The sequence below is a fragment of the Scomber japonicus genome, chromosome 22, assembly GCF_027409825.1.
Source record: "Scomber japonicus isolate fScoJap1 chromosome 22, fScoJap1.pri, whole genome shotgun sequence".
NCBI classification, from domain to species: domain Eukaryota; kingdom Metazoa; phylum Chordata; class Actinopteri; order Scombriformes; family Scombridae; genus Scomber; species Scomber japonicus.
In genome coordinates, this window is record NC_070599.1 from 17,048,318 (window position 1) to 17,060,219 (window position 11,902).

The following is an 11,902-nucleotide window of genomic DNA, read 5'->3' on the forward strand; positions in this document are numbered from 1 at the left end:
TTCAAAGTCTGAATTTTAAATTCAGCTCATTCCTGCAGTGCTATAATATATGTTTCACTAACAAGGACAGCACCCACAACATGATTCATTTAAACAATTTATTAAGAAAAATGATTGCTAAGCATCGTTGAAGCTGCGTTTTGGGGAGGCGCGTAGGAAGTCTGCTGTAGCAACCGGTAAGGACCCCTCAGGACCCTATGAAGGAGAGTAATATATACATATATATACATATATACATACATATACATATATATGTGTGTGTGCATATATATATTAATGTATATATAGAGTGTAAAGAGGAGGAAATATTTTTACATTACATTTCACATTATTATCCCCCAGGCACTATCTGCAGTGTCTGAATGGTAGACATGTTTTGGATCCCATAAGATGACAGCGGATACTCTCCATCCAGCTTCTCCCCTTTAAAGATCATTTGGATGTTTATACCTAAGCAAAAAGAAAAAGGGGAATTAAAATAAATCTTGGATTCTTAAACAGTGGTGGTTGTAGCTTAATTACCTGCATACCTTACTATTATGTAATTAAAGATATATGTATATTAGGCTATTACATTACATTCCTTTTTTTCATCCTCTAATCACAATACAGGCCTTCAATAGCTGTTCACATGAGCAAAGGGCAAAAACATTTACATGATTTATAGGAGGAAATGACACTGTGTGACAAGTGAGAGGAAGTTACCCTGTAAAACACAGTTTGTATTACTGCTTTTTTCTAATTTATAAAAACAATCCCAGAATTCGACATACCTTTTTTAGTTAATAGTTTTTCTAACTGAAGAGCCTTTGAACGTACCTCTCATCAGCAGTCCTTCAATAATTTTCTCCCTCAGCTGCGTTGCAGTGATCTGCTTCATCTGCTCTTCATTGTCGCACAGGTTGATGCGCTTTCCCAATCCTCTGGGACTGATTACGTTTACCTGGATACACATTTTCCCACCGAAACCAAACAGTGGGATTGAAAGCACTGTAAGGGTAGTAAACACGACGATGTTCTTCAGATGTGTGTGATCTGTCTCGAGTGATCCTGATATATGCTACTATGGAAACAGAAACTAAAACAGCTGCATTTCATCAGTGTTTACATACCTCAGGCCACACACATGACTTCTCATAAACAGGAATGGATTAAACTGAAAAGCTTTGTTGCCATTTGTCCCTAATTTGAAATTTTTGAGATTGGCTCAAAAACAGAAATACATTTTAGTCTACACTGACAACTGATGTTATAGATGAAAAGAGTAGTTTCACATCTGAACAGAAGGTGGATTTAAAGTGTTATGATGACCCTACGTTACACTCTACACTAAGTTTCCCAAGCAGTGATATTAATCAACACTCTATAATTTATTGATATGAGTTACTGACAAAGTCCAGAGAGAGTCCTATTAATGTAACATGCACAAGTTGAACTATAGACTATATCACTATATCATTTCTCTCTGTAAGTGAGTTCTCAAAACCTTAATTTTCTCGTTAAACATATGAAAAAGTGCAAGTGAATTAAGAATATTTCAAGAATATTTGAGTCAAAAGTTACGTATCATTCTGTTTTGGCTCAGCTGTTTAGTGTTTACGGGAACATCATAACACCATAGACATCCAGGAGGGAGGTGGTTTCCAAGTTTTTTATCTGATGGGAGATTCCAAGTCTCAGAAAACCCCTGCGCTAGAAAGAAAGAAAGAAAGAAAGAAAGACAGAAGGAAAGAAAGAAAGAAAGAAAGAAAGAAAGAAAGAAAGAAAGGGGTGATGCGAGGCTTTGACCCCACAGTGAACTTTGCACATGAAACCTTAGTACGTTTCCTGTTTTGAACCGTGAGTTTCACATGTGTAGTAAAGCAGGTACTTTTCATGTGTCTCACTCTCAAAATACTACGTCTCAGTCTCTTTCTCTGTTGCTCAAAAATCATCAGGAGCCTTCATAGTAGAGTGCAGTAAAGTTTTATTGCCGGCAGCAAAACGTGAGACTAACACACAAAGTCCATGAGCAATGATCTAACATTCAATATTAGGCCCTTTTTTATACCTACATACTTGTTGATGTTTGATGGAAAGTACCTTGATCTCCTTCAATAAAATCGTCTCCACCTTCCAACCGAACCTTGACACTATTATTTCCCTTTCATACCTATCCAAGCTTTCTATTTTGGCACACAAGATATCATCCCCACCTGCTAAACTCTCCCTGACACTGATTATCTCTCCGCCACGACCATCCTGACTAATACTGACTACTTTTCTTTTTTTACACAGACGCTTTTATCCAAAGTGATGTAACCTATATTTGAGATATCTGAGAGTAATTCAATACAAGGATCTAGTTAAGAAAGGACAACACTAGTAAGGGTTTGGGAAGGTTACTTATAAATGTCGATACAATGACTTATTACCTGTTAAAAACCTAATTGAATTATCACAATATTAAAGTAATAATTTCATCAGTTTCTGTTACTTTTGGATTACCTCAATGCTAAAAATGATTTAAAAAAGACATTTTAAAGTGTGTTGTGTAAGACAGCAGAACAACATAGGCTAACCGGAAAGAAAATGAAAGAAATATTTGTAGCATCAGAAATGTGTCGTGTCCTCATTGCATTTTTTTTTTTTTTTTTTTAGTGAAACTTGCTTTTCATAAAGCACATTCATCCTCCACAGCACTAGTGGCAGATATACAGAGCCTATAAAAAGTATTCACCCCCCCCCCCCCCCCCCCCGTTTTCCCCTTTTATTGCTTTTATGAATTAAATAATGGTCAATATAATTCACAAAAAAATAGGTGATTGCATAAATATTCACCCCCTTTAAAGTGACTGACCTAATTCAACAGAGGTCGAGCCAGTTGATGCTAGTAGTCTGAACAACAAGTGAAACGGAGATCACCTGAATGTGTCTCAATCATTTATATGTAAAATACTGATTAACCAGTGAGCGGCCCTCCCAGCTATTGGTTTACCAGCGTTCCTGGCTACAATTACACGTTAAGAACCAAACAACACTTCAAGCAACTCAGAGAAAAGGTTATTGAAACGTATTATCATCATCATAAACTACAATAATGAAAAAGATCGTTCTATTGTGCTGATGGATGTATGGCAGGGGTGGAGCAAGGGGGGAACTTTTGGGACTGCAGCCCTAAATGTTGTCTCAAAAGCACCAAGTCTTTTTTTTTCTTCTTTTAAAAAAATATCTGGTTGAAGTTACGTTTTCTGAGCAGTAACATCAATTAGCTGCTGACTGAATCTGAGTGAGTTTATAACAATTGTGATTAAAAGTGAAACTTCTGTAGACATTTCAGTTGAGTCAGTGACACAGAGTGAAAATGCAATTAAAATGTAATAATTAGTAATATAAATGTAATATATCTGTTGTTATTTTTGTGTCCTTTTGATCTAATTCTTGGTTGCTATTTATTTATTTCTATATGTGCATTGTTTCTGGAAAGTTGTTGATAAGGACCAAAAAATAAATCACTACTTCTATTAATTTTTGCAGTCTTCATACAATGCAGAACAATTAAATTCTGCACATGTAAAAAATTGCCCTTGGCGCTGGGTACTCTGGGTTTAGCCCCAGATATTGATGTCTGTCCGAAGGCACTCCGATTATCAGTAACGACCCTGTCCGTTATCTCTGGTAACTATTACTTGAAATATGTTGTTTGTTAGTCTTTGTTTTGTTTTTAATTTATTTAATTACACATTCCCAGAACTCCACATACTGTGTGTGTGTGTGTGTGTGTGTGTGTGTGTGTGTGTGTGTGTGTGTGTGTGTGTGTGTGTGTGTGTGTGTTTGGAGGGCTATGATTAAGTCTACAGTGTTGCATTTCAGTTTTAAATGTGTCAGCCTCTTTCAGGGACACTATAGTACAGTGATATTTTTCATTTGTTCTTCATTGATAATGACAGATTGATAATATCTCCTCTCCTCTAGCTCCAAATATATTTAGTTGAATTCTCATGTTCATACTGAGTCTGTGCAGTGTGGATTGGAGCCACAGTTAAGAACTGTAAATGCTACGATGTTGTTCAGATTAAAATGCCAGTCTGTAACAAACGATCCTGATACATGCAAACAGAAACTAAAACGCAGGGCTGCCTGTCAGCTGTGTTTACCTCGAGCCACTCAGAGTCACGTGACTTCCAAGAAAGTCGAGTGAATTAAACTGAACACCATTTTTGTCATCAATCTTGTCCACGGAGGTGAAAATCGGCAGGTCTAACTCAAGATGAGTTCAAACGCTACAAAAAGGAAACATTCATCGATCACGGATACTACGGATGAAAAGAGCGATTCACCACCTGAAAAGAGGATGACCGAAAAGTGTTACGACCCTGAAGACGCCACACTTATATTTGTTGATGATGAAGATGAAATGGATTGTAAGTACTCATCAGATGATTGATTAGGCTATCCATTTCTTAAGCAGTGACCTTAATCGTCAGTTTATGATTTATTGGTATGAGCCACTGACAAAGTCCTGAGAGACAATCGGTCCACACTTAACATCTTTTCTTGTGTGTCTTATAGTTGAATCTATGGGCTACACGTCTCTCAGAGCTCTGATGTCCTGTGATCACTCTGTCACTCCGATGTCTCTCACTGACTATTGTCGCAGCTTGTTGGATGAGGTTAGTAAATGTTGTTCATTATTGTTTATTATTTTACATGATTACATTGATCACGACATTTTTCTGTGACACATAATTAACTTAATTGATGAAAATGGATGGCAGTACCACTTTTTTTCATACGTTTCTCTATTTGTGGCATATTCATATGCATGACACGATCATTTCAATCAATCTCAAATGTCAGTAAACAAGTGTAGTTTAATGCAGCACTCCAACACTAACTTGGCACAAAATGCACAACTTGAAATGAACAGCAAACACTTCAGTCTTATCAAGTCATTACTCTCTATAATTTAGTCCGCAAAACGGGAAAGGGATGCTAGGACTGCTGTATTTCTAAACTTAATATTTTTTCACATGTGAAGGTTTTGTTTTGATTGATTTTCTTTTTAATACCAAAGGGTGAGACCAGATTTATGTGTGGTCAGCCTGACTGTGGTGCTGTATGGTCGTATGAGGAGGTTCGTAAAATGGCTCTTCTGACCCCTGAAGAAAGGAAGGAGTTTGAAGAGAAAATGCTCAACAACTGTAAGGATTTCTTTGATGTCAAACCAGTAAGTATTTTAGAAATCTGTTTTATACCATGTTTGTTGTGATTTGAACACAGTTATGTAAATACTTTCTTTCTTTTCATAACCCAATTTAACAGTGTCCTGGCTGCAACTCTTCTGTGGAGAGAGCTGATCTGAATAATCTGAGTGTCCTCTGCTCAGTGTGCACAGCTGAGAAAAAGAAGGACTACAGATTCTGCTGGCAGTGTTTGAGGGAGTGGAAAGGTCCAACTCCACGTTCAGACCGCTGTGATAATGATGACTGTGTCAATGATACACTTGAAACACTGAGAAAGTGTCCAGAGATCATCTTTGAGAATGTGAAGGAGGTCACTGGATGTCCCTCCATACGGGCCTGTCCAGCATGTGGTCTACTGGTGGGACATGACAGAACTCAGTGTAAAAACATTGTCTGTCCTCGATGTGATGTGGAGTTCTGCTTTGTGTGTCTCAAGGTCACTGAAGAGTGTTCGGACACAAGTGACTATTTTGAACCTTGCTCTGATGGAGTCGCCCCCAGACAAACCTCCGTACCTGTGTGGCATTGGAGATAATCTCAATAACACCAGACTGTTTCTGTTGTTGCACTGTCACACTGTGGTCTGAGTCAAATGTGCACAGCTGTGTGTTTTGTTTGAGAGAAAATGGCAACACAGGCCATCATCATCATCATCATCATCATCATAACTGCTGTTTATTGGCGAACCTGAATTATCTCAAGATATCTTTATTGTCCCCGAGGGGCAATTTGTGGTGCAGCCAGCAGCAAAACAATAGCAATGGCAGTTACAGTTACAATTCTGTTGCCATTGTGTATGAAATGCGCTATATAAATAAAACTGCCTTGCCTTACAATTAAAAATAAGCAATCCACAAAAGTACAATAGAGAATAACAATAAATAGTATAAACAGAAAAGGATCAATTACCTGTATTATTTGTGAAACTATAGCCTATAGTTGTAAATTGTAATATTTGTATCACATCTTTATTCAGTCTGTTATTTGTCTGTTTATGTCATTGTTTGTTGTGGCAAAATCTGAATAGTGCAAAAAAAATAGTTCTTGCAGCACCCGACTGACAGTTAACTAAAGACAAGAAATGATGTGTCAACATATTTACATTAAATGAAAGAGTACAGTCTAGACCTGCTCTATGTGAAAAGTGCCTTGAGATGTCTTTTGTTGTGATTTGGTTTGATTCTGATCTTTATATAAATAAAAATGTGATTGATTTATATACAGTAATCCTTTATTATTACTGCTATAGTATCATTATTATTAATATATGTGCTATATCTTATAATGTGCTTTGATTTCTATAATATGTACTTAATAGCATTGTGTTATGTATACTGTACATTATTATTTAAGTGATAGGAAAGTATATTTTAAAACATCTATGTTAGCATAAAGAATATCTCCCATTTATAATGCAGTATTTTATCATGTTACCTGAATGGTTCCTCCAGCTGGACAGTCCACCCATTCAGAGCCAAACACCTGGATCTGGTAAAGAGGATAGTGATGTTACATGTAGGAAGCAGTTGAGATGACTTTTAATAGAGAAACACAAAAATACTCCCACACACAAACCTGTCTGTTCAGACTAGAGAAGAAACAATGACTGTCAAAGCCAAAGATCTCTCCACTCCAGTCCTCTTCAGCTGACTGTCTCTCATTTTCCTTCTTCCAACACTCACTCTGAAGGAGAAAAGAGAAAAAACAGCAATAAAATGGCACAGTGCACAATTACATGCATATAAATACGGAGCTGACCACAAATTCCTGCTTCACAGAATTTGGAAGATGTAAGAAATTCAAATCAATTTGGATATTTTGGAATTAAACATGAAAAACAGTTAAAAGAGAATTTGCCTTTATAAAAAAAATCATATGACAGTAAATACAACTTACTGTATTCTTTAGAAGTTTGTACAGACGCCACTTCTCCAGGTGTTGATCAGTCTGACACTCCCCCTTGTGGAGAGCAGCCAACATCTGCTGCAGGAAACAACCATTTTCTTACAAATGCACATGAACTTGAATTAAAGGTGCAATCATCATCCCAACCCATTTTAATCTGCTTAATTTGTTTATTTAACACGTTTTAATTTTATTCTTATTGTTTATTTCATGTTTCATTATCTGTGCTTTGGTAAGTGATCTTCTTCATGTGGTCTTCATTGTCACACAGACTGATCTTTCCTTCTCTTTATGGATCCATTTATATTCTGTTTGGTTATCATGTTCCCACTGAGTCTGCATTCAGTGAGGAGCCACTATTAAGACTGCAACGATGTTCTTCAGATTAATGTTCTACATAAAACGATCCTGATACATGCAAACAGAAACTAAAACACAGGGCTGCATTTCAACAGTGTCTGTTTACCTCGAACCACTCAGAGTCACGTGACTTCCCTCAAAGTCGAGTGGATTAAACTGAACACCATTTTTTGTCATCAGTCTTATGAAGGAGGAAATCGGCAGGTCTAACTCAAGATGGGCTCAAAACATACAAAAAGGAAACATCCACCGGTATCGCTTACTAAATTTGTAAAGAGAGATTTCACACCTGAAAAGAGGATGAACGAAAAGTGTTTTGACCCTGAAGACTGCACACTTATATTTGTTGATCGGGAGGATGAAATGGATTGTAAGTACTCATCAGATGATTGATTATACGTTTCCTGAGCAGTGATCTTAATCAGGTCTACAATTTACTGTTACGAGAGACCTCCCGAGAGACAATCGGTCCACAATTATAACACTTAACATCTTTTCTTGTGTCTCATAGTTTTGTGTAATGACTACAAGTCTCTCAGAGCTCTGATGTCCTGTGGTCATTCTGTCACTCCGATGTCTCTCACTGACTGGTGTCGCTACCTGTTGGATCAGGTTGGTAAATGTTTATTATTGTTAATTATTGTACATGATTATGTTGATCACGAAATTGAAATGAGTTACCCACCAAACATTAGACGTCTGATAGACGTGCAGATCATGTCTATAATGTTTAGACGTCTGATAGACGTGCAGATCATGTCTATATTGCGTCCGTCCGAAGACCGACTCTGGACCACTTCACGACGTGCAAACTAGGTCTGCTATTTGGACGTCTAATCATGACCCCACTTGGACGTCAAAATGCAGTTGAACATTTGAACTACTACTACTACTACTACTATGATAATAATAATAATAATAATAATAAATGAATAATAATAGTAATAATGAATTAATAATAATAATTATTATTATTATTATTATATTATTAATAATAATGTAAATAAATAAATGACATCATGTCAATTCCCTGCACCTGTCTTAGACGTCGTAATAAGTGACCTAGCCCGACGTTCAAATGTTCAACTGCATTTTGACGTCCAAGTGGGGTCATGATTAGACGTCCAAATAGCAGACCTAGTTTGCACGTCGTGAAGTGGTCCAGAATCGGTCTTCGGACGGACGCAATATAGACATGATCTGCACGTCTATCAGACTAATGTTTAGACGTCTGATAGACGTCTGATAGACGTCTAAACATTAAAATGAGTTATAATTTGACGTAGAAAAGACGTCCACAACGACCATATTTGGACTAGAAATAGCTCCTGCACGGCGGTACTGTGGACGTCATAAATGGACGTTAAGTATACGTTGAAAGAAAGACGTCGTCTGGAGTAACAGTCTGCACCTTGAGGTGACCAAAATTAGACGTGCAAAAATGACTTGGAAAAGACGTCGTTTGGACGTCTCTTTGCGCAGTGGGTATCTGTGACACATTAATTAACTTAATTAATATAAATGAAAGACAGTAGCACCATTTTTTCATACGTTTTTCAATTGTCAATTAACAAGTGTAGTTTCATGCAGAGCTCAAAATAGATAGATAAGACTTGAAATGAACAGCTAACATCTCCGTCTTATCAAGTCATTTCAAAAGGTTAATTTTCTCGTCAAACAATGAAGAAGTGTTAGAGGAGTAAGAATATTTCAACCTGGCTGTTTAAAATGTTTCAGGCATTTCCGAGAAATATGTTTCTGTATTTGAAATAAAGGAAGAGAGAAAACGTTTTCTGCAGCATTCAATTAAATCGGTGCCGTAGGCTATCTCTATAGAGGAGAACAGGGTTGGTAGTCACACTTTTTACTTTCCTTTGAATTCCACATAAACTGTATACTGGATAGATTTCCTTTTAATTTGTAATTGAAGTCTAAAGTGTCCGGTAGGAATAGAGTGGTCCTACTCTCCTTCAGCTGATTCTTTTTAAAAGATATGGACCCTCACAGTCACACACTATTAGGTTGGTTGTCCTTGTGATACTTTAATGGGGGAAATGAAAAATGTAGACAATCCTAAAAGTGTATTTTAAATGTTTAGTTTCATTTAAGTTCAACAACCTAACCCATCTCCTGCACCAAGAGAACATACGCAGGAAAAATCATTTCTACAAGTGCATTTTTTGTCTTTATATAACAATATTGTACATCTTCACCTCTCTGACTGCTCTGAGCTTCACATCTGGAGGAGTCTGGCTCTTGTTTGTCTTCCTGAGAAGGTTCCTGCTCATCTTGCTATCTTAAAAGAAAGAAAGACGTAGATATATCACACTTTATATGTATATACCAACATGTGACAACAAACCCCAAAGAGAAGGTGACAAACATCCCCAACTGGGATTTTTTTGCCACCAGCAAAGCTAACAACCACATGTTTTAGCTTAGCTAAGAAAAAAACCTACCTAACTATCGCTGTCTCTTCATACTTTTAATGGTAATAATTGTTTTATTATGAACTCGTTGTGTTAAAGCCTAGAAGAGAAACACTGAAGAGTTGGATATTTACATTTTCACATGAAAAACACTAAACGTCCTCTCATATACTCCAGAAATGATCTCTGAAGTAACATCTCACCTAAATTCTGAAACTTTAATTGCCAAAACTTTTTAACAGCGTCCTCTAGGGACTGAGATCTAATGAACGATACAACCAACCCCGTTCTACCCTACATTAAAATAAATATTTCTTCCACTTGTGAAGGTTTTGTTTTGACCAATTATCTTTTTTTATGCCAAAGGGTGAGAGCAGATTTAAATGTGGTCAACCTGACTGTGGTGCTGTGTGGTCCTTTGATGAGGTTCGTAAAATGGCTCTTCTGACCCCTGAAGAAAGGAAGGAGTTTGAAGAGAAAATGCTCAACAAATTTAAGGATGTCCTTGACGTTGAACCAGTAACAAGCCAATATTCATCGACAATGGATACTACAGATGTAATGAACGATTTCCCACCTGAAGAGATGATGACCGAAAAGTGTTATGACCCTGAAGACTCCACACTTAGATTTGTTGATGAGGAAGATGAAATGGATTGTAAGTACTCATCAGATGATTGATAATATATTTCCTGAGCAGTGATCTGAATCAAGTCTATAATTTACTGTTACGAGCTACTGACAATGTCCTGAGAGACAATCGGTCCACAGATTATAACACTTAACATCTTTCCTTGTGTTTCATAGTTTTGTGTAATGACTACAAGTCTCTCAGAGCTCTGATGTCCTGTGATCATTCTGTCACTCCGATGTCTCTCACTGACTGGTGTCGCTACCTGTTGGATGAGGTTGGTAAATGTTGATTATTATTGTAGACGATTACCTTCATTGCGAATTTGAAATAAGTTTGAAATTGGTTTCTGTATTTGAAAGAAGGAAGAAAAGAAGACAATGAAATGACTTGTATTACAGCTGACTGATGACAGAAGTTGATTTGTATAATAAACCAGCTGAAATCTTCTCATCACACTGGATGATATTCTCACTTGTTTAAGAAAATGTTTCAAATTAAAAACACAATCAGTTTTCTGCACAACATTCAAGTGAATCAGTCTGTATCTCTATACATTAAAGTTCATATTGTTTTACATGTGAAGGTTTTGTTTTGACTGATTTTATTTTTAATACCAAAGGGTGAGACCACATTTGTTTGTGGTCAAACTGACTGTGGTGCTGTATGGTCGTATGAGGAGGTTCGTAAAATGGCTCTCCTGACCCCTGAAGAAATGAAGGAGTTTGAAGAGAAAATGCTCAACAACTCTAAGGACTTCAAACCAGTAAGTATTTTAATTACGTTATTTTAAATTCTGTTTTCATACAGTATTTGCTGTTATTTAAAAACAGTTATACAAAAAAAAAACTTGTCTTTCTTTTCATAACCCAATTTAACAGTGTCCTGGCTGCAACTCTTCTGTGGAGAGAGCTGATCTGAATAATCTGAGTGTCCTCTGCTCAGTGTGCACAGCTGAGAAAAAGAAGGACTACAGATTCTGCTGGCAGTGTTTGAGGGAATGGAAAGGTCCAACTCCACGATCAGACCGCTGTGATAATGATGACTGTGTCAATGATACACTTGAAACACTGAGAAAGTGTCCAGAGATCATCTTTAAGGATGTGAAGGGGGTCACTGGATGTCCCTCCATCCGAGCCTGTCCCACATGTGGCCAACTGGTGGAGCACAGCAGCAAACTATGTAAAAGTATCATCTGTACCCGATGTAAAGAGAAGTTCTGCTTTGTGTGTCTGAGGGTGTTTAGACGGTGTGTGAGGTCAAGTTCACCTTACGAGCTTTGCTCCAGAGGTGTCGCCCCCAGACAAACTTCTATACCAGTGCGGCAGATACATCATAAATGATAAATAATC

At 37.2% G+C, this 11,902-nt stretch overlaps 2 protein-coding genes across 2 annotated transcripts; both read left to right on the plus strand.

The window, feature by feature from the left end:
- The first annotated feature begins 4,249 nt into the window (after nt 1–4,249).
- On the plus strand, nt 4,250–5,852 carry LOC128383487 (uncharacterized). Its single transcript, XM_053343101.1, has 4 exons — nt 4,250–4,403; nt 4,552–4,652; nt 5,057–5,209; nt 5,305–5,852. Exons 1-4 carry the CDS (start codon nt 4,250–4,252, stop codon nt 5,758–5,760), a joined length of 864 nt encoding a protein of 287 aa, XP_053199076.1. The 3' UTR covers nt 5,761–5,852.
- A 1,835-nt stretch (nt 5,853–7,687) lies between these two features.
- Nucleotides 7,688–11,902, plus strand: LOC128384021 (uncharacterized). The gene is made up of 6 exons (XM_053343602.1): nt 7,688–7,860; nt 8,002–8,102; nt 10,286–10,577; nt 10,727–10,827; nt 11,173–11,316; nt 11,432–11,902. Exons 1-6 carry the CDS (start codon nt 7,707–7,709, stop codon nt 11,891–11,893), a joined length of 1,254 nt encoding a protein of 417 aa, XP_053199577.1. The 5' UTR covers nt 7,688–7,706; the 3' UTR covers nt 11,894–11,902.